The 24,550-nt window shown below is 40.6% G+C and overlaps 1 protein-coding gene across 2 annotated transcripts in view; it reads right to left on the reverse strand.

The window, feature by feature from the left end:
* The window catches only part of STK24 (serine/threonine kinase 24), a 173,008-nt gene that overhangs the window by 94,325 nt on the left and 54,133 nt on the right, over positions 1 to 24,550 (reverse strand). For both annotated transcript variants that reach the window (XM_090258839.1, XM_090258838.1), the window contains exon 2: positions 2,693 to 2,923. In XM_090258839.1, coding sequence (XP_090114965.1) covers positions 2,693 to 2,923 — 231 coding nt within the window. The remainder of the gene's footprint in view (positions 1 to 2,692; positions 2,924 to 24,550) is intronic.

Genomic DNA, 24,550 nt, shown 5'->3' on the forward strand with positions numbered 1-24,550 from the left:
GAAAATCATTTCATGAGTTATTTCACTTCCTTTATATAGTAAGTGGCTTTGGAAAGGAATGGCCAGCTGAGCACCAAGCATATTTCCTCTTCCATAAAGCACAGGATTAGATGACATTTTCCAGCCTCACCTGAATTAGGTGTGGTTGAGTTCTGGCCAGGGCAATGAGGGCAGAAAAAAAATAATGGGTTCTATGTCTAGGCCTGTACACATGAAAACTTCCCACAGGAGACTCCATTTTTTTGCCCCACCATGATGATTTAAGGCAGACAAGCACAGCCATGAATGGAAAATGAAAGAAAGAGAACAATAGGTACAAGAAACATGTTTCTCAATCATTGTTTGGAGGAAAACTGCCCACAAATTAGGGTTACCAGTGAGCAAGAAATAAACATCTATCATACTTGAGCCATTATAAATTTGGGGGGTTATTCTAACAGCTGACATTATGTTGACAATAAATAAATTCACTGGGCAACTCTAGATCAAAGTTAGGTTGACTTGAAATGTATGTTCTAAGCCCTGGATGGTGTGACTCAGTGGACTGAGTGCCAGCCTGTGAACCAAAGGGGCGCTAGTTTGATTCCCAGTCAGGGCACATGCGTAGGTTGCGAACCAGGTCCCCAGTTGGGGGCACACGAGAGGCAACCACCCATTGATGCTTCTCTCCCTTTCTCCCTTCCTTCCCCTCTAAAAATACATAAATAAAATCTTTTTAAAAAGTCTATGGAACACCAAAAAATATATTAAAAAAAAAAAAAAGTATGTTCTAGAATCAGTGACTGGAATCTCTAAATATATACAGTCAAGGTAACACCATGTTTGGCCACAATAAAGCAATATATTACAACATGCAGTAAAAACTCTGCCGAGCAGCAATGGTTGAAGAAGATACTTTTGAACCACTGATCCTTAATTTCCATAGTTAAATATTAGCTGGTATTAATCACCAAAAGTTTGTGAGTATCTTCCACTGCCAAAGGTATCATAATTCATATTAAAGCACAACATTCAAATACCACATGAAACCCAACTCTGAATTTACTTAAAAACTATTGTTGAAGTCATTTCACAAAGGCTATTAAGTGATAACAGTACAGAATTCAAGTTGAGTTTCTTCAAATGTTCCTTTTTTCTCAATAAAAATTTAACTTCAAGAAGACTTTTACTTTCCCACATGGAAGTCCCATGGGTTCTCTTGGATCATGAGAATGATAAAATGTACAGTACTTCCTTTTTTGCTCTGTCAAGATCCAAAGTGGATGCACCCCCAAAGCAACATTGATTGTTATTGTTGGCACACTTCTTCCTCCTCGCTTTGACCTCAGTTGGATAAGTCCTTCATTGCAATGTAATTTCAGAAATAAAGTATAAATAAACTTAATCAATTAAGGAAGGAAATTAACACTCATTAAGTAGCTTCTGCATGCCAGGTACTTTCATGCAATTCCACTTCATCTTTGCAACAATGAGGTATATTCCATTATTTTCCACTTTACAAATGAGGAAGGAGAGAAGTTATTTAAAATTTAAAATAAATAAATAAATAAATAAATAAATATATACACATACACACTGCTCAAGGCCACACACCCAGACAAGCAAGATTTAAGTTCTGGGCATCTGACTCCAAAATTTATCCTCTCCATTTCAAAATGCTGCATTTAACCTATTACATATTGCCAGCCATTAAGCTATGAAAAAAATAGGATTACCACTCAATTTTGATTTCCTTTACATATTCATTTTAGTGAGTCAATGATTCTCAAAAGTCTATCCTTCCACTTTATACTTTATCACATTTCCATAAAATGAAAGCCTGCACTGTCCCTTTAACAATAGAGTAAGTTGCAAGCAGCAACATGGAGAATTTAGAGGATAAACCCAGGCAAGAGGGAGGCCTAGTCTTTCTTACATTATCTGGACTTATTGCTGCCTCCCTCAGAAAATACTTCTTTTTGCCTATGAAGTTTTAGTTTCCACAAGAATTACTTCAGAATGTTTTTCAGCAGTTCTTAAGATTTCCAAAACCCCATTTTAAAAGAGACCTTTCTTAGTTCAGTAAAACAAGTATATGTCAAGGAATTTGAAACACAGGGATAGTCTCAAACTTTCTTAGTGGTATGACATGATTTTTACTCTACAACATCTAAAATGGTTCCATGCAGGACTGAAAAACCAGTATTAATACTGTTCTTTTCCCCTTAAAAGAACTGGGTGAAGATCAAGGACGATGTGTAGTGTAGTACTATAAACTGCTCATTAATCAACAGTATCAATTCTCAGCAGCAGTTTTTTAAAACAGCACTAAATCAAACCACATTAAATATCAAAAGACTAACATTCTTAGGTTGGCATGAGTTATCATAAACCATGCTAAAATTAGGTGTTTACTGGTCATCATTATAATAACTTAATAAGAAATGCATTTTTTTAAGACAAAGTCCCACCCAGAAATACTCTGTTGGAAACACAATTCAAAATCAAACACTTTTACCAAAAATATATTTCTATAGTGACATTTAAGATGATAAAATTATCAAAGCCAGGTTCTTTTGACTGCAAAGGTCGAAACATTTATCCTTCCTTTGAAAACCTGCTGTCCTATTTATTGAAGTCCTTCACATACGCTGCTCACATCTCAGTCACGTGCTGCATCATGGAAAACGATCTTTTTATTTTTAAGCCTTACCTTCAGATAGGATCCATAATATTTGGTTACATATGGACTGTCACACTGACTCAGCACTGTAATTTCTTGTTGAATGTCCTCTATCTCATCTTCAGCTTCTTCCAGATCAATGATTTTTATGGCAACCACTTTCTGAGTCCGATTGTCAATGCCTTTGAATACCTCGCCAAAAGAGCCCTTTCCAATTTTCTCTAGTTTTGTAAAAAGCTCTTCTGGATCTGCTTTTAGGTTCTGTAGGAGAGAAAGAAAAGGCAAACTTCAATAACACACGGGTAGTGGGACTGCTTTTTCCTTGTATTTATAACACACAGACCACAGTCTCACTTTTTTTAATTTATTTGATTTTTAGAGAGAGAGGGAAGGGGAGAAAAAGAGAAGCATGGAAGCATGGATTTGTTGTTCCACTAATTTATGCATTCACTGGTTGATTCTTGTATGTGCTCTGATCTGAGATGGAACCTACAATCTTGATGTATTGGGATCACACTCTAACCAACTTAGCTACCTGGCCAGGGCCAAACCATAGTCTTTCAAGTCTTCCTCATTTAAGGACCAGGCTGGTTGTGACCACAGTTCTTCACATTCAGGACTTACAGATTTCTAAGTCCCACATGTGTGCATTAGACTCTGAATACAGTATGTAAGCAAATATGCAGATTATAAAAACTAGAAAAGGCTCCAGTATTTGTATGAAGTAAAAAACAAAAGCATAACTTATTTGACTATGTTATTATATATGGATTTATTGAAAAATCACTCATCTAGCAAAAATTTCACTTTTCTCCCCACCCTCTCCCCTAAATTTTCTAAATTCAGGTTGGTATATACTAAAACAGGAAGAAATATTTATATCCTAACTTAATTGTTCCCTAACAGTCCATGACTTGAAAAGTCCAACAAATACTGTACCATGTATCTTCACTTACAGCTACTGCCCTGACGTAACTATTTTAACCAGATTCCAGGAAACAAAAAGCAACCTGACTTCTTTGGTTGTGTAAACATCATGCCCTTGAAATAGCCTCTAAATGCTCTTACCCACCAACCTGATTAACTGAAAACACATACACAGTATGCATGTCCAAGGAATCCAGCTGTTAGGGACTACAGTAACCATCTTAACAGCTCCCTGACCATAGAGATGGATGAACAGCTGACTTCTCACTGGGAAGTAACCTGTTATATCAAGGGGACATCTGGAAATGGTATGAGAGGGTGTTTGTCAAAAACTAGGGGCAATACTGGCATTTAGCAAGGAGAGTTTAGGGATCCTGCACATCTCACCATAAGGAACTGCCCTGCCCCAAATGTCAATGGGACCGGCCTGCAACCACACAAAGTAAGAAAGAATCCTGGGAGCCACCAACCCTACAAATACATCTTCCCTCAGAAACATTACACATGAGCAAGAGGACGCCAGGCCAATCCTCAAAGCCTATACTCCTTCAAGGAGTAATATGAAAAAAAAAATAAGAGAAGGAAAAAGGATTGAAAAGGAGGAAGAATAACAGGCATAGGAAGAGGAAGAGGAGAAATCCACAGATAGATAAACATTAAGGGGATCATAGACACAGAATTACAGCAATTTTAAGCAGCACTTTGAGTTAAATGAGTTTTGTGGGCTTAACCAGGCACTAACCACTAACTTGCTTTCCAAAGTGAAACACGGGGTCCCAAGCAGTGCTTTACAAGGGAACTGCTGAAACCCAGCCAGCCTATTTCCAAAGTGGAGGTCCTGGAGAGCCACAGTTTGAACACTGCAGAAACAACAGTCATGACTGGCCTCGCTTAACACCAAAAGGCCACATTTTGAGACTATGTAATGAATAATGTAAGAACTCACAAAACCCACCAACCCTATCAGTAAAAAGGAACAAAATAAGTGAGAAATGCACCAGGTAAAAGGGACATGAGAGAAACCACGTCCATTTTCAGCAGCTACAAACTCTGTTTTCATATCCTTTCTCTTACCTCCCTTTTTTCCAGGAGAGAGGGTGGCTCTCCTTTTCAAGGCCAATCCTAAAAGCTGGGCCTTTGAATCCACCCTCTCTCTCTTCCAGGATGTGGCTTCACTGATAATTTTCTCGAATTTACCATCCCATCTCTACTGCCTCTCTACCCTGGGCAGTATGCTCGAGTTTCTCTCAAAAACAAAAAAACAAAACAAAACAAAACAAAAAAACAACACCAAAAACCTTGCTTTGCTTCACCAGTTGTCCTCTCCTCTCTCTCTCCCCTTTGAAGTTCTCAGACCTGTCAGGTGCCCCACCCTCACTGGTCACCACAGCAGTCTGGCTCCAGCTCTAGCTACCATGGTGCAGTGTTGTGCATCTGATCCCCCTTCTTGAACACCCTCCCCTACTCTCAAGTCCCTTGGCATCTACAACCCTGCTCTCCTCTCATCTTCTTCCAGTCCTTCAAGTTCCAGAAGAGTCTTCATGCTTAGACTCTACCTATGTTGACCTAGAATCACAGGCAGCTCCCCACAAGGTTCCACACTTAGCCTCCAATTTTTTCTCTACTCATTCCCAGGTTGTCATCTAGTTTCACAGTTTGGGGCATGTTCCCAAACCCAGCTGGTCAGAAACATCTGGGACACTTAGAGATCCAAAACACTTACATATGTTAAGGGATGAAGAAGCCATTGACTCCCAAATCAGTAGGAGATAATTAAGAGATGAATCATGGAAAAGAGGCCAGGAAATGACATTCCACAGAGCCTCACACATATCTCTGGGACCAAAAGGAAGAAGACTGTCATCACCAAACACAGAGAAATGGGAAGATGTAGCTAGATAACTTTGCAAATAAATTGGAGATAGACCTATAACTAGATTACCCTTAGTTAATTACACCCTGAGTTAAGTAGTTAATCGAGTTAGATTGTGAACCCAGATTAACCAGTAATGGAGGAACATGGAGAAGGAATGGGGAGGGGGAGCTAATCGAATTACTATAAAATAAGTTACTTTGTCTACTTCCTGCGCACATGCTCCTGGCTGGCAGTGCACCCGACTCAGCAGACTCGTGAATAAACGAACTGAATTCATTATTTCCCCTGCTGAACTGGATGACCTCCCACAGCACACTACACCTTTGCTAGACTATAAGCTGAGGGCATTCAAGGACTGTATCTTACCTCTATACCAATGTAAGCTGAGGGTATTCAAGGACTATATCTTACTCACCTCTATACCAATGTGTCTGGCAAAATAGCTGATGGTCAATAAATGTCCTGTGAGCAGTAAAACCCTAGCTTTATATTGACACAAACAGGATCCAGGTCAGACACAATACATATCCCAATTCAGAGAGCTGCAGGGAATGGCAGTAAGGATAAAGAAGAGGTACTAAGAGCCTTACTACTCAGGAGCAGTGATTGTCCAATCTTAGGAGCATCAGAATCACCTGAAGAGATTGTTAGTTGGAACACATACTGCCTGGCCCCACTCCAGAGTTCCTCATTCAGTAAATTTTGTGTGGGGCTCAAAAAACAGGAAGTGCCCAGGTAATACAGCTGCTGCTTGCCAGGGGACCATACTTAAAAGATCCAAAGCACTAGCCACACACAGGCCCACTGTGCACATGGAGAGAGATGCCCAGCTGTCTAGCTGCCCCTGCTGAGCCCAGGCCATCAACTCTCTACATAACCACAGGCTTATGAGTGAGCCCAAGTGAGAGGTACAGGAAAAACCCCCATCAACATGAGGAATCAGGAGAAATACTAAATCATTACTGTTTTAGGTCCTGAATTCTGGGGTGTATTAAGACAATACATAAGAGATTCAATGGAGATCACTGCATGAGGAAAATGTTGTTGCAGGGAAGGGTACTAATATCGGACAGGTTTCATTTTTAAAATTACCTGATTTTCCTTTTGTCTGGTCCAAGACAGCTTAGAAACAGCTGTTTTCACTACTGCTTGACTATCTTCCTCAAAGACCCTTTCCCGGAGTCTGCACCTGTAAAGCTAGCTGTAAAACTAGCGGCAGTTGCTTGGTCTCATATCTGCTCAAGAGTGGTGTATCATTCCACTATTTCTCACTGTTAGCAACTGTTAACTGGGCTAAAAAACTGTGCCTGGGAAGAATGGAGACATCTGCTAAGAGTGTGACAGTAAGGCACTAAACAAGCAGGGTCCCTTGTCCTTTGGCACTTCTTGCATAAGCTCATTACATGCAGCATAGCCCAATGGCCATAAGGAAAATCATTGCCAGCAATGACCTATTTCGAAAAGGAGATTTCCTTGGTAGAAAAGGTGCCATTCTTGCCAACCATTTTGAGGATTTTCTTCTCAGACAGGTTTCTGCTAAACTAAGTACGAGTCATCATCCCAGATTAGAAAGGCCTACTGGCCTCTTACCCCACCCATCCCAAGTGCCTGAAAGGCAACAGGGCCTAGCTGATGAAGACCGGAACAGTGGCTCAGCCTTCTCTGAATCTGAAGCAGGGAAAGGTCAGGAACATCCCCCTAAATGCCCTTTTCTTAGAGCAATGAAGCTTAGAGGCTGGGAGTGAGGGGGTTGGGTACTGCCTGAACATAAACATCCCACCCCTCACCTCCAGATTCCTCAATCAAAAATACCAATGTCCAGTGCAACTTCCCATTCCCACCACTGAGATAGGAAGAGATCATCATTCTCAGGCAGGGATTTTCAACCTTTTTCATCTCATGGCAAACATACACTACTGGCTACTGGGTTGGCCAAAAAATCTGTTTAGTTTTTTCAGTAAAATAAAAGACACATTTTTCATTTTCACCAGTAACTTTATTGATTTGGATATTCTGAGTATGCCAGCTATCTCCTGTGTGGTATCATGTTGACTGTTCTCAATTAACGTCTCGATGTGATCATTATCAACTTTAGCTGGTCTGCCCGACCTGGAGCATCGTCCACTGAGAAATCTCCAGCATGAAACTTCACAAACCACTTCTGACACGTTTGATCAGTTACAGCGCCTTTTCTCCATATACTGCACAATCTTTTTTGTTTCAGATGCATTTTTGCCTTTCTTGAAATAATAAAATACCTACACAATATTAAAATACCTACACAAAAATTCACCATATTTGATAAGTTTTTTTTTAATGTACTTGAAATAACAGCTGCCACAATACAATCTAACAGAATAGTTTCAAATGAAGTTGAAGACAACTAAGTACTATTAGAGCCATGTTAGGGGAAAAGAATCAGTTTTTGGCCAACCCAGTAATGAACAAAATTCTGCGTCACACACAAAAATACATTTTTTGCTGATCTGAACAAAAAAATAGTATAATTTTGATTCATTCACACTGGACGGCTATTGTTGTGTTGGCTGTCGTCTTTTTTTTTTACAATCTAAGGGAAAAGATGTCAGTGCCCCTTACTAAATTAGTCAGGTATTGTATGTTTAAAAATTTTTTGCAGCACATCAGATGAAAATCGTTGCTCTACAGCAAAGAAGGAAAATAGGCTTCTCACGATGGAGGTACGAATTTCATTTATATGCTTCCTTAAGTGACCACATAAGCACTCAATATCTGTATGTTTCCTCCTCTGAAAGGAAGGGTTGAGGGGATAGACAAATATGAATAGAAATAACAGTATTTCTCTAAATTCACAAATGCCAAGTAGAGTGGAGAATCTAACACCTACCCATCACAGTATGTGACATAGCTAGTGCACTGTCAGCAATAGAAGGCCTCTTCTCTAATCACAACTCTCAAGTTCCCTCAAAACCTAACAGTCCAATTTCCAATCTAGAGGAGCCTCATGGTTAACTGAAAACCTTAGAAAAATGCCACTTGGTTTCCCCACTTCTTGTCTTTTTTATTATTTATCATGACAACACTAGGCCATCTGTCTCTTGAAAATTTAGTCAGCTAAATTCTGAGCCTTCCTATATACTCACACCTTGTCTTGTTTGTTTTTAATTACAAGAGTCAGGAAAACCAGGGTTTTTGTTCATCTTAATCACACTAAGGTCAGGATCCTTAAAAAACTGACCAAAGTAAGTAGGAAATGAATTCTCCTAGAGCAACAGGCCCAGACACAAGTCTGGCCTCTGAAAATGCTCCTAAATTCCTTCCTCCAGGAAAACTTCACTGGGCTTGGAGATTGTGGAAAGAACCAAGAGCCAGGGAGAGTGCCCCAGGTGAATCTGAAATCAATGGTCCTGCAGAACTTTTTCACTGATATGATATGGAAGTTTGGGGGCAACCAACTACCCCAAAGCCTGGGGTCTCCTAGAAACCCCAGCTATGAGAAATGAACAAACATTTGCTTCGCACAAGTAGCTGTCACATTGCCACATGGCACAAGAGGGCAAGCAGGACAACTAAAACTTCAGGATTCCTTTGAAGAGAAAATCAACAGTGTAACGTCCTGCTCCCAACTCCAAGACTTAGAGAAGTTTCAAAGCTGCTTCCTTCTGGAACTCAGGCTTCTACAATAACTCACTGTATTTCATAATTCCTTGAGAAAATTCATTAAAATAGTTTCATGATGACTTACGTATTATTTTATTTTTAAACCTGAATAGCTATTACTGTTTTCTTATGATCATTTCTGGCAATGAAAAATTCATCTGGTATTACTAGTCAACTTTCAAAGCTACTTAGCTGCAGATGTACCACTTGTATAGTCAAACCATACTACACCACTCTGGTTGAAGACAAGTTTTTCACTTTGTTTATTTCTATGAAAAGATAAAGAAACTAAGCTTGATGTAGTCTAATTTCTACTTACACATCACTATCCCTGCAACAACGGATAAGAGAACACTATAGTTCCGGAAGGTCTAGACCAGGAAGGTAACTTGTGGCAGGTGTACCCTCTCCCCTCTTCTGAACTTGGCAAGCATCCCTAATAAACTGCAGGACTCTCCTCCTCAAGCTGAACTAGACCTCAGAATCCTCTCACACCACCACCCTAGGCAGCCACCACCAAGTCAGCCGACTGGACACACAGGTGGAACCTATTTGCTAGCCTGATGTAGCCCTATTACCAGCAGGTCTCAGCACAGCTATTCACCATCATCTTATCCTTCCATATCTGCATAACCCTCCCACCAGGCCGCCCCCATGTGTTCTACTACTACTACTGTTATTATCTCTCATTTCCAAAGCTGGAACCCTCTGTATCCCAATTCCTTGCTTACACTAACATTCAAATTGTACCCTTCATTCTTCCAAACGTCTGTCCTTGCGATACCCCTGCCACACTCCTGCTCAACTCCACACCCTGCCATCGCCCTCCACCACAACAGCTGAGCCTCCGAAAGACTTCCTACACCCTACTGGCAGAGTTTAGCTTCCTCAAAGCTCACAGGTTTCCTTCACTGCTTAAAACAATCAGGAAGACTTCTGGCCAAGATGGAGGCCTAGACAGATACACTGTGTCTCCCTCCACAACTAAGAAGAAATACAACTACCTCAAAACTACAGACAACCAGGAGTTTCAGAAAATCAAGCTGCATGAAAGTCCAACAAACAAAGATATAAAGAAGAAATACTCATCCACAGGTAGGAGGGTGGAGCTGGGGCGGAGAGGATACGGTGTGGTGGCGGCAGCAGCAGGCCAGCGGAAAGCGAAGTCACACATATTAAAAATTAGGGGAGAACACCTGGGGAGCACTCCCAGCACCAGACCAGATCACAGAGCTCACGGTTCCAGCACTGGGAAAAATAAAGCCTCATTGCATCTGACTGTGCAAACCTTTGGGGGTTGAGGCGGAGGAAGAAACTGCCAATCTCTCAGTAGAGACCGCTTGTTTAAAGGGACCCCATGGTCCTAGAATGTCCACAGACCCACCCACTCTGGGAACGACAGCCAGGGCAACAGCTAGAGAGGTGCCAGTCCCATACGGAAGTGGGAGAACTGCCTGGAAAATGGGCGAGTGCAGAGTAGGGGCATTGTTCCCTCTCAGACCCCTCCCCCACATACAGTGCCACAATGTCATGAAATAGGTTGCCTCTACTGACGAATACCTAAGGCTCCGCGCCTTTCAGTGACAGATCTACCTAAGACACAGAGGCAAACAAACACAGGAGCCTGTCAAAATGAGACAGAGAAGTATGGCCCAAAAGAGGGAACAGATCAAGATTCCAGTGGGAGAACTAAGCGACAAAGATACCCAACCTAACAGACCTACAGTTCAAAACACTGGTGATAAAGATGCTCACAGGTTTAACAAATATGCATAAGTACGGCAAACACATAAGGGAAGAAGTGAAGGCTATCTTAAATAAAACGAAGGAAAAGCCACACCAAAGCAATGGTGAAGGGAAGGAAACCAGGGTTGAAATCAATGATTTGGAACATAAGGAAGAAATAAACAGTCAACCAGTACAGAACAAGGAAACAAGAACTGAAAAAAATTAGGAGAGGCTTAGAAACCTCTGGGACAACTTTAAACATGCCAACATTCAAATCATAGTGGTGCCAGAAAGAGAAGAGGAAGAGAAAGAAACTGAAAACTTATGTGAAAAAATAACGTCCCAGATTTGGCCAAGGAAATAGACATACAAGTTCAGGAAGCACAGAGAGTCCAAAACAAGCTAGACCAAAGGAGGGTAACACCAAGACACATCATAATTAAAATGCCAAAGGTTCAAGATAAAGAGAGAATCTTCAAAGCAGCAAGAGAAAAGCAGAGAGTTAGCTACAAAGGAGTTCCCATAAGGCTATCAGCTGATTTCTCAAAAGAAACTTTGCAGGCAAAAAGGGACTGGCAAGAAGTATTCAATTTGATGAAAAGCAAGGACCTACAACCAAGATTGCACTTTCCAGCAAAACTATCATTTAGAATGGAAGGGCAAATAACGTGCTTCCCAGACAAGGTGAAGCTAAAGGAGTTCTTCATCATCAACCCATTATTATATGAAATGTCAAAGGGACTTATTTAAGAAAAAGAAGATCAAAACTATGAACATTATAATGACAACAAACTCACAACTATGAACAACTGAATCTAAAAAAAACAAAAACTAAGCAAAGCAGAATAGGAACAAAATCATAAGTTTGGGGATCATTTGTAGGGTTATCAGCTGGGAAGGGGAAGGGGGAGAAATGGGGAAATGGTGCAGGGATAAGAAGCATAATTGGTTGATACAAAACAGACAGGGGGACGTTAAGAACAATTTAAGAAAGCATGAAGCCAAAGAACTTATATGCATGACCCATGGACATGAACTAAGGGGGGTAAGATTGCTGGATGGAAGGGGAATACTGGGCAGAGGGGAGCAAATGGAAAAAAAATTGGGACTAATGTAACAAAATCAATAAAATATACTAAAAAAAAAAACAAACAGGAACACAGTCTCAGAATGAAGTCACCAACACTTGTAAATTTAACCCCCTTAGCTCCTGTCTAGTCCCACTGCTTCGTGCCATTACCCCCACTTACCCTCTTGTCACCCAACTTTTTAACACTGTGTACAAGCATCAAGGGTTGCATACTGTATGATTCCATTTATAGAAAATTTTCTGACAGAATTAAAGAGTGATGGAGAACAGATGTGTGGTTGCTGCGAGTGGGATGAAGGAAGAGAGTGATAGGTTACAGGTAATACAGGGAGATTCTTTGTGGTGATGGAACCACAGAACTATAAGCCACCACCACCCCAAAAAAGACATGCCAAAACTAGTGACATCTGAATTAAGGTCTGCACCTGAGTCAACAGCACTGGACCAACATCAATTTCCTTGGTTTTACAGTGTAAGGTATTATCACTGAGGAAAGCTAGGTGAAGGGCACACAGGCACTTTCCCATCATTGTTGCAACATCTTATGTGTCTGAAACTAAAAATAAAGTTCTCAAAGTTCCAAAAATGTTTTCATAAAAGCCCATTCTCAACTGTTCTGCCTCAAAGAGCCCACTCTTATTTCACCGTTATAGATGGAAAATTTCCATTTGCTGTTTCAAACCCACTCAAACCTGACAACTCCTGTGAGTAAAGATAGCTGCAGTCTCCTTTTTCCCAGAGCACATTTTTATGGCTCAGGTTGAAAAGTGTATTACATTATAGGTTGTTTCCCCTCAAGATTATAATCTACTACTAAAATCCACATCTTACAATCTTGCTAACTGTGCCTCCAGGCAACAAACAAACTACCTTAAAAAGTCTCAGACATGCCAAAGTAATCAAAAACAAAGACCCAGTTCAAATTCAGAGCACTATGTGGACATAAGGAAAATACACCCAGGGCCTAAAAATCTGTGCAACCCAATGTGCACCGAACAGCTGTTTTGTTCTGATTTTGCAGAATATTTCATTTGGAGCAGTAGCTATACAAAACCTGGAGAGATAAGACACTAAGTACATCCCCAAAATAAGCTATGGGACAGAGTTATTCAACACTGTCCTTCTGAACACTTATCCCTTTGAGTGCCATGTGTAATTGCTAAAATTCGTGTGAGGAATGCCAGGCTATTTTGCTGAGAAATGCATAGTTTATGAAAATGTCTATGAAAAGATTATTATTCATAATAATTTGCTGAAAATTTCACAACATATAGTAAATATACTCTTCTTTTGTAAGCAGTGTTCTTTGACAAAATTTAGCAAAACCTTATTGCATTAAAATTCATTATAACAATTATTTTAGAAAAAATAAATTCTTTCCTTCAATATAGCTTTTGAAGTATAATATATGGCATAATATAACACCTATGATTATAATTTGAAAAAACACATAGCAACAAGGATAATAAGCAAGAAGTATGCCAAATACTGCATAAATTTATTTATTTATTTATTTATTTTTTTATTTATTAGAAGATGAGAATCATTGCAGGCTAAGTCAATTTTTATTCATTTTATCTCATCCCAAATACGGATTATTCTACTAACCTGTTTTTATTTACACTTAAATAAAACTAACTACTAAAGCACACACATTAGATGACATTGATATCCTGACATTGAGAAGCAAATACATGAGACCATCACAAATGCTCAAACTGATGTATACAGGTTGACTGTTTCCTTTTCAATCACATCCAGAAACACGTTTTCTCTGTATGACCTCAACCCATAAATACCTATATTTTAACTTTTACTCATAAATTTTTGAAAGAAAAAAAACTACATAACGTACAGAAAAAAAAAAAAAGAACACAAACGGCATTCACACTAGAGACACATATCAATAGACATCAGTGGTGGAAAAGTTTATAAACAAAAATGAAATGCAAAAACAATACAATAGCAAAAGTTTCCTTATCATGCACACTGCATAGTTTCAATAATTATTGCACAGATAAGTGACATTAAAAGGACCGCTTAAAAGTAAAAATTATAACAGAATATGTCAGTATTTGAACAAGTGTAAAAATTTGAAATTTGGATCAACATGAGAAAAAGTTATACCAATATAGAACCTGAGGTACAAAAAAAGAGGAGAAAACATTTATAGCCAACGAAAAAAGAGTCACTGGGAGCGACTAGCACTTCTGGGAAAATTTATCAGCGTCACTCACAGCGACGCTGGCACTCAAAGGGTTAAATTATTTGCCCAAAACCATGGTTCCTACAGGGCCAGAGGCTTAGTGTCTAAACACAATTTCATACCTTGGCTCTGCCAAATTACTACTACTAAGTTACTGAGCCACCTCGCCTGTTTCCACATCTGTAAAATGGGGTAACACTCTCACTTCTTAGGACATTGAAAGGACAAAATAGGGAACATAAGGAAAGTTCCTTGGACAGTACCTGCTGAACAATAGGTACTAACAAAAAGAAACTGCTTTTGTTGTGGTAGCTATTTTTGGTGTAGTATGTTGAGCTATTCTGACAGTACTTGAGACTCAGTTGTTCCTTAGAAGCATTTCACTTAACTAGAGCCAGAAGCAAAGCCTAGATCAACTAACTCACCAAACCAATGCACTTTCCACTGCATGCTCTTAAAATCAACTAAAATAATGAGGCCTTCCTCTCTCGTAAGAGTAAAGGGGAATCCTCAGAGAAAGACAAGGAAACATCTGCAACACTCCTAAATTGCAGAGGCTAACCCTCTGAAGGCCATGTGCGCTGGAACCCACACGTGGAGCAGGTTAAGAAACCACCCACCAGGGAGGTCAGAGGGCCCTGCAGCTTGGATGATGTCCTAGTATTTGGCTTCTAGAGAGAACACTGTGCCACTGACACAATGACCCTCAACTCTAATTATAAGATTCTTAGGTCTAAGAAATGATGCTAGGAACTATAAACAAAAGAGCATGAATGGCTATGAGAACTTTCCTATAATGGTGACTACCAAATTCCTTAAAACCTAAACAGAAAGAAGGCTCTACCCTATCTGCAGTCTCAGGAGAAGGGACTCAGGTTAGATGAGCAGAAAAAACTTCAAATGGAAAAGGAAAGCAGACCCATGTCCAGGAAGAATTAGAGCAAAGAAGGCAAGATGCAAAATGCAGTGGCCTGGGGGACAAGACACGCCCAGCCAGCTTGTCAAGAGGTCCATGTGGTTCCCAAATAGAAGCATTTACCTTTAGACAGTTTGTGAAAGAGATCACCGTACTAAAAATTTCTGAGAAGACATTCAAACCTAAGAGACTGTCTTGTAATACAACCTGCAGAAGATTCGAATACATACATACGGCAGCTACATTTTGACAGCCATAAAGGAGCTAGAGTCCCAGAATGCCTGGCATTCCCTATGTCACAAATCAGGTGAAAGCTACAGTCAGATGCTGTCAAACTCTTTGGTCTTGGAAGTGGCCTGGGAAAAACAAAACCATAACAAAAATTCCCGCCATTTCTGAGTACCTACTCTGAAGGAAGTAGTATTACCTCCAATTTACAACAGCTTTACAATTTGTCCAACAACAGAGAGCATGCGACAGACCCTAAACTGGAATCTCAAGGTCATCTCATTCCAAAGTTTGAACAGGTCTATCACTACCTCCCCAGCTCTGACAGTAAAATATAAAGAGAAAGAGCAAAGCCCTGGCTGGTGTTGCTCAGTGGATTGAGCACCGGACTGCAAACCAAAGGATCGCTGGTTCGATTCCCAGTCAGGGCACATGCCTCCTGGGTTGCAGCCCAGGTCCCCAGTTGGGGGCACGGGAGAGGCAACCACACAGTAATGTTTCTCTCCCTCTCTTCCTTCCTCTCTCTAAAAATAAATCAATATTTTTTTAAAAAAAGAGAGAAAGAGTACAAAATTGACAATCAAGAGACCTGCATGTACCTTGCTGCATGATGACTGAAGCATTCATTACCTTACAGGTTTGTCAGGATCAAAGAGCCTAAGGTAAGAGGGAAAAAATGAGGCCATTCCAAAACCTTTTGCAGAGACAGGCATGTGATTGTTACTTTTGCTAGAGCTGGTGTGACTTTCAGCAAGAACATTTAAGCGAGGCCATCTTTAAAACAGTACTTGACTTTGGAGACCTTTATAGAAACCATTAAAACAATGGCCAAAACACTTACTGAGAACATACTATGTATTATAACGAACACAGTGCCAAAGAGATTAAAAACTATTGTTTGTAAGTATGGCTAAATTTTATATTCCTGTTTTTATATAATTTATAGTCTTCTCCCCATACATAAATTACAAGCAAATAAAATGCCCTGAAAACTCACCTCATCAGATTAATCTTAACCACTACATTTCAAGAAGCATTCTGTACTGAAAGTAATACTGGGCAATTTGTCTAATCAAGCCTATTAACCTCTCAAGGATTTCTCCCATCTATAAGTTTAAAGCTCACTCTTTCTCAGGATCTTTCCCATGTTTCCCTCTTCTGAAAATCAAGCTGCCCTTTTAATAAAATACATCAGGAATATATACATCCCAGGCCAATGTAAAGCTTATAAACCAAAACCAAAAACAAACAACAAAAAACACAGGAGCCTAAAAAAGCCGACCAGACACACATTTTGACATGAACAGAAGAGGAAAAACCAAATGCAGACTTAGAACGCAAGGGCTCCTCTTGAGGATGAGGAAGAAATTTGCAATAGTTTCCTATACAGTCAACCAGCACCCTTCAAAGGTACAAACAGCCCTGGCCAGTGTGGCTCAGTTGGTTGGAGCATGGTCCCATAACCAAAAGGTTGTGCGTTCAAGTCTTCATCAGGGTACATACTAGTATGCAGGCATGTACGGAAGGCAACCAATCAATGTTTCTCTGTTTTTCTCTCCCCCTTCCTCTCTCTCTAAAAGCAATGAAAAAAAAAATAAAAAGTTCTCAGGTGAGGATTTAAAAACAAAAGGTACAAATGAACAACTAACCACCCTATAGTGTCTACCATCTTCAAAATGGCCTCAGCCTCCTTCAGAGGTGAGCAAAACCACACAGATGGCAGCACTGCAAGCAGGGCCAGGAGAGCATGTGGGGAAGGGCCCAGACAATGAGAAGAGCAGTTGCATTTGCTATGCAACCTCAGGGTCTCAAGCACAGGATGGCCCTCCCTAAAGTGTGTGGTGATCCTCAACATGAGCTGCAGCTGGGGAGCCTTAACCCTCTGAGTGCCATGCATAATTCAAAATTTGGATCAACATGAGAAAAAATTATATCAATATATAACCTGAGGTACAAAAAAAAGAGAACAAAACATAAAATATGAATTATTCCATTGTTATTTACATTTATAGCCATCTAAAAAAAGAGTTGCTGGGAGCGACGCTGGCACTCTTGGGAAAATTTGTCAGCGTCTCTCACAGCAACGTTGGCACTCGAAGGCTTAAACCACTCAGTGCCCTGGATGTTAGATCCACTTCTCAGAGGATGGGACCCCAGCAGTAGTATTATTTAAAACTCCCCAGAAGATTCCGACAAGCAACCAAGGTGTGGAACTAGAGGTCTAGTCCAGGAGATTGCTCCAACCTCTGCAGGAAGTTAGGATGCCCCTGGTAACACCTGGAGAATTGCAAAGTGCATACCCATTTTCTCCATCTGGGAGGGAATCCCATCAGTGCAGGGGAGGGCTTACCTCCCTGCAGCTCACATTTTTCAACTTTTTCTCTCCCATCCTTTCTTCCTCTGCCTCAGCTGACAACCTAGTCACTGACCCTGCATACCCATTCTCCGCCTCTAGCCCCAAAGTGTGTTTTGCATTGTTAACTAGTTGGTTAATCTAGAATCTCCAAAATTAAAACCTTATTTGCCAAATAAAAATCTTTAAACAGCAAATGGCTCCAATAAACTCAAAGAAGTGACAAAAAGTGACAAAAATCTCATTCCTAGCTAAATGATGAAAGATAACTTTTTCACTGAAAGTCCAAATCACAGGTTTATACAGAAACATGCTTTCTTCCACATTACATGAAATCTACTAATCAATAAAAAAAACTTGGACTTTCAGCCAAGATGGAGGCCTAGACTGACATGTTCCGTCTCCCTCCACAACTAAGAAGGAATACATCTACTGCAAAACCAGAAATAACCAGAAGTTCCAGAAAATAAAGCTACATGGAAGTTATAAACAAGCGGTGCTCGTCTGGACAGGTAGGAGGGGCGAAGCTGGGACGGAGAGGTCAAGCTGTGCTGGCAGCGGCAGCTGCAGCAGGACGGCAGTAAGCACAGACACCCAAATTTAAAAAGAGACGAGAAACACCTGGGGAGCACCCCTGGCTGCAGACCAGGCCCGTCAGCTCGCGATTCCAATGCCCGGGAAGGCAGACCCCCATTGCCTCGGACTGTGAAGGCCGGAGGGTGTGGGGATGGAGGAAGAAGCTCCCGGTCTCAGCGGAGAGTAAACGGCAAGAATCCATCTTGGACCCTCACCCCCACACACACAACACGTGGTGAGAAGGGTCTCCTAGTAGTGATAAGTGCACAGGGCTCCACCCCCCTGTATTGTAGAACGTGTGACAGCCCTGCCCAGGAAGCACAGGGAAACACAAAACTGTCAGGATGGCACAGATTGTGATAGAGATCCCATTCACGAAGCTGACCAGACAGCAAATATCTGATCTAACAGATCAACAGATAGGAAATATTTCTGAGGCACAGTTCAGAGCTTTGGTTATAAGAATGCTTACAGACTTTACAGCAGATCTTAAACAAGATTGGCAAGGAATGAAGGCTAGTCCTGCTGAAATGAACGAAAACACATACGAAACAAGCGGTGAGGGAAGGAAAACCAGGGATCAAATCAACAAATCGGAACATGGGGAAGGAACAGTCAACTAGTGCGGAAAGAGAAAACAAAAAGTGAGGAAAATAAGAAGCTCAGAAACCTCTGGGACAACTATAAGAGAGCAAACATCTGAATTATAGGGTTGCCAGAAGGTGAAGAAGAAGAACTAGAAATTGAAAAATTATGTGAAAAAATAATGAAGCAGAACTTCCCTAACTTGGGGAAGGAAATAGACTTACAGGTCCAGGAAGCATAGAGTTCCAAAAAAACTGGACCCAGGGAAAACCATACCAAGACAGAGTATAATCAAAATGTCAAAAATTAAAGAGAGAATCTTAAAAATAGCAAGAGAGAAGAAAACAATTATGTACAAAAGGGTCCCAATTAGACTATCAGCTAATTTCTCAAAGGAGACTCTGCAGGCAAGAAGGAACGGGCAAGAAATATTCAAAGTAATGAAAATCAAAAACCTACAGCCACGATTACTCTATCCAGCGAACCTATCATTCAGAATAGAAGGGCAGAGAAAGTGCTTCCAGGACAAAGTAAAACAGAAGGAGTTTGTTAGATCCAAACTACTGTTATTCGAGATGTTAAAGGGACTTGTTTAGAAGAAGGAGGATCAAAACTATGAACATTAAAATGAAAACTGTATCACAACAACCGACAACAGAAGCTAGGGAATCAAAACAAAGGCAAACTAAGTCGGCAACGAGGGTGAAAAAAGAATCATAGGTATGGGGAACATATTGGGGGGAGGTCAGTGGGGAGGGGAAAGGGGAAAGGGAGGGAGATGATGCAGGAATTAAGAAGCATAGTAGGAGGGAGTAGACAGGAAGATGTTGAAAGGAACTATATGCACAACCAGTGGGCATGGACTAAGGGGGGGGGGACAACTGGAGGAAGGGGGATCACTGGGTGGAGGAAAGAAGGGGGAAAAGAAATTGGGACAACTGTAACAGCATAATCAATAAAACATATTTAAAAAAAATGACAGAGAGGACAAAATTTCACCTAAAAATGAGAAGATAAAAATGATCACAGAATATGCTACATATTGAAGCAACAAAGACTCTATGTACTGTACATAAAAATGCAAATAAGGAAGCAGCAAAAAAAATCTCACTTCTAGTTTATCTGAAGGAAATAATTAGATGAGTGGAAACACTCATATACTCATTGGCATTCTCCATAATTTTTTGAAGTTGCGAACTATCTAAGCAGGTGTCAATGTAGAATTAATTAAAGGAACTGTCCTTCGGCCATACAACGAAATACAAGCAGCCACTCAAAATAATGTTGATTTATTGCCTTGAAAAATTATCCTTATGTTTAATAAGAAAAAAGCATATATAGAACAGTACATATAGTATGGTTCCATTTCTGTTGTGTGTAAGGGGATAAAACTCACAGAAAAACACTTCAGAAGGATGTACACTAAAATAATAACAGTGATTATCTCTATATTTTTTAATCAATGTCTTTCTCAATAGTCCCAATTATTAATAATAAGGTTATTTTACAAATGTATTGGGCTAAGAAAAGTGGAGCTATAACCTTTCCACATGTTGATACACTAACGGGTGAGAGGCCACGCCTGACTTCAGGAAGATTTTAAGTCCATAGTCCAGAATTCTTGGATCAAACCATTCTGGCTATAAAAATACAAAATACTGGTTATTAGATATCTCTAATCCATTGTCCTAAATCAATCTGGATAACAAAGAAGCTAAATGCAGCAAATGTTCTTGAATTATATTATACCAAACACTGTAATTACTGCGTTACTTTTAAACAATCCTCTCCATAAGGAGAGCCAATAAACAAAATGAAAATACTAATATAAAACTGAAAGACTCAAGAAAACTTTACTCCCACTATATTTGCATATATTTTTAAATCCATTTAAATTTTTACTCAGAAAGTAAAAAGGAAAGTTGTTAAAAATTGAGAGATCATAAGAATTCCTTTCTTTAAAAAATGTTTATTGATTTTAGAGAGAGAGGAAGGAAGAGAGATCAAGGGAGTGAGAGGGAAACATCAACTGGTTGCCTCTCATACACACCCCGACTGGGGACGGCAACCTAGGTATGCATCCTGACTGGGAATCAAACCCCCAACCTCTTGGTGTATGGGATGACGCTCCAACCAATGGAGCCACAGGAGCTAGGGTAAGAATTTCTTAAGATATGATATAATTCAATACTACAATATTCCTTCACTAATCACAGGTATTACATTTTAGACCCCCATGATAGGTGAAAATCTGTGAAGTAGGAACCTTACATTTATTTTAATATTTATATATATTTTAAAGCTTTATAAACCCTTCCCACACACTTATAAACCATTCCCAGTCCCTTATTAACCTTTCCCACACTTTTATAAACACTACTTATGTTCTTAAACATATTCTCACTTAAACCTACATAACTTTAACAACATATGTATCGTCGTCGGCAGCCGTCTGTCTCGAGAGACGATGGTGTAGCTTCTTAAGAGTCTATCTGCACTGCCGAGAATGGTTGTGCAGTCTGACTCGGGAGTGACACAGTATCTGTCTCCTCCCGTGTTGAATCGACATCTTGCGATGACGCTGGAGTGTCCTCTCCAGTGAAGCTGAAGCTACAGAGCTTGGGCAGGGTGATATGGAGGGTCTGCTGTTGCCCATGCAGCAGACCCCCCCCTCTCTTCGCAGCTGAAGGGTCCAAGGGAAAGACGCAGTCAATACAGCTTGGCTTCAGGTGCGCCGCAGGAGTTGCCGGTGTTGACTACAACGTCAAACCGCCTTAGGGACTCCGGCTCCGGATTTTCTGTCGGGGTTTACTCCCTTAGCCTTTCCCCTGAGGAGGTATGCCGCAGGGCAGCGGAGGTTTTTTGGAGTCAGAGTTTTCCTTCTCTGATGTGCCCTGACTGGAAGATCGAACCAGCGACACTTAGCTCGCAGGCCGATGCTCAATCCACTGAGCCAAACCAGCCAGGGCTGAACATATGTATACAGTACCACAAAATCCCGCGAGATAGCAAAAAACCCGCAATAAATAATTAAATATAATATTTTTAAAAATCCCGCAATACAGTGAGGCCGCGATATACAGAGGGACTACTGTATTCTTAATTTGTCATTCTAGGTTTCACTGAAAAAACAAATAACTTCAATATACAAAATCATTAAATTTAAAAGCAATGATATGGTTCCTCTTCAGGCAAAGAACAAGAAGTATCAAAAACAAATATCACACTAGTAAAGGCTGAGGAGGTTGCAGGGGTTCCCCTCAAAAGTGTGATTCACCTTTTACAATGGACACCTGATAAGGTTCTGACCTACACGTGGCATTGACCACCTGCTCCCGAACTGTTCCCCCTCCAGATCTACCAATCCAGGCAGATCTCGAATGGCCAAGCCTATAAATGAAAAAAACTCCATCCTTTACTTTCACAAACCTACTCACCTTCTTTCCACTAAATTTTACAAAACTCAGTATTTGAGTAATTCATTGTAAAAGCCTTCTTATATTTTGGGGTGTTTTTTTTTTTTTAAATGATAAAACTAACAGATATCTCTGTCAAAAAGCTTGAACTATGGATGATATTGTCATTAAGATGACCAATTCTGAGAAGAACATGGTGAGCAAAGGCTTCCCTCCCTTTACTAACCAACTCAAGGGCTTATCAGAGGCAGCAAAGGCCTCACCCATCACCAGACTGCCTGTAGTCCTTCTACCTGGCTTCCTTTCAACCAACCCAAAGTCAAGCAGGCTGGCTGCTCATCACCCAAATTATCACCCACAAAAGGTCTTCTTATCACCAGTCCCGCAAAGGCGGGTAGCATAACCTTCATCATGAAAAGTTAAATTCACATTTCTCACTTCCAAAAAGATGTTGAGAACCAAGCAACAGGCTCAAGAAGATGGATTTTCTCAACTAAAAACTGACATAACACAATGTCTTCACACATGTCAGGCAAATCCTTATAGGGTTATTCACACCCTGATCCCTAAAGTCCTCTAACACCTCAGGTTCCCCTTCTTCCTATATCTAATTGTTTTAAGGCACAATTTTTTCTTCAAAAAATTTTTAAAGATGATACAGATAATAAGTCAATACGGTGCTAGCTATGTAAAAAGCCTGCTGCTAAACCCTCACGGTAGGTGATGCCATTTATAAGACTGGATCACCAATCCCTCTCTCCTCCCTTGAGAACCTAGCACATGGAGCCAGATGCGTGTGGATTCAAATCCATCTCTATCTCTTACTAGTTATTTGTTTCACTAGGCCTTAGTTTACTCTTCTACAAAAGATAGGTTAAAAACGCATACATACTATAGTTTTCCTGAGAACATATGAAAAGTAACATTTTGAAAAAATGGTATATGACAAATATTCCCATATTCCTGTTATAGTTGCACCTCGGTTGCATTTTCCTTCTGAGTCACAAGTATCAAAATTATAGGCATTATTAATTGAAACACAGATGAATGGCACACAGTAAATTTCAACTGATGACTGAATATGGGAAGCTAAATCGTGCAAGTGTCAAGGAACTGACACACTTTAAGAGTTTATACTTAAATCAAACACTTGACTATGCACACATGTCCCTCTTCTCCCTCATGCCACATCTTTCTCTCTAAGAACAGAGTTGCTCAGAAGGCCATTAAAACGCGGCGACCAGGAAGAAAGACGTTTATTAGGAGAATCAGCAAGCAGGGAGGGAGCCGTGCGTGCTGCGGGTGGCTCCGACTCCAAACTCCTAGGGGAGAACGGGTCTGCTTTAAAGGGAGAAGGAAAAAGGAACTATCGAGTTTAGTGGCCAATTGGTTATCTCGCAGCTGCAAGTAAGCTGGGCTGATCAAGGCCAAACAGGGCTAGGTTTGACGCACCCTGCTATCTCCCAGGCAACTACAGGTGGGGAACTCCCATCCCAAAATATCGTTATCTCCCAGGCAGCTGCAGGTGGGTGGAGGGAGGGCCTTTTTGTTTTAATATAAGGAGGTGAGGGGTGGGGCGTGTTTGTTGGGGTGGCAGAGACCGGTTGGGAGAGGGGTTGTTGAATCTCTCTTCTATAACGACTTCCTGCGGAGTTAGGGCAATGGGAGGGGGTTGACTGCTGGCTTGGTGTCGTCTCTTGCCACGGGTTGATATCTGAAAGATCTTAAGAGTACATTATGGACAGTAGAGGCTATCATGGATTGGACCGTTTTGTAAATAAAATTAAGTAGCAGTTTGAGGAAGCAAGGGCCAAGGGCGAGGAATAATAGGAGGAGAAGTAGTGGGGTTACGAGAGGCACTAGGATCGCTTTGAAGGGAGAGGAGAAGTATGAGAGGAAGGTTCCAAACCAGGATTCTCCATATGCCGGTTCCCTAGCTTGGGCAATAATGTCAATGTGTTTTTTAAGTACTTGTAAATTTTTTTTTTATGCCTGTATTCTTAATGTAAAAACAGCAAGTTTCATTGCGCACGGCGCAGGTTCCCCCTGCTTTGGCTGTGAGGATGTCTAGGGCCCTCCTGTTTTGGAGAACTACATCTGCTAGGCTGTTTAGGGATTCGTGCTGTTTTTCTAGGGCTTGGATAGTGGCATTCCAAGTTTCTTGAAAGGATAAAGCGAGATTTAGTACTGATTTCTCTAATTGGGGTGTTCCTACGAACCAGAAGAAGCCTCTATATATGGAGTGTCCTATTCCAGGTTGTTCAAGGATAGAGTTGCTGTACACATGTCCGCCAAACTCAGACCACACTGGTCTCATTTGTGTCAGGGGTGGGACAAGAGGGAGGTCT

The sequence above is a fragment of the Furipterus horrens genome, unplaced genomic scaffold (genome assembly GCF_987537825.1).
Source record: "Furipterus horrens unplaced genomic scaffold, mFurHor1.1.pri manual_scaffold_12, whole genome shotgun sequence".
Lineage (NCBI taxonomy): Eukaryota > Metazoa > Chordata > Mammalia > Chiroptera > Furipteridae > Furipterus > Furipterus horrens.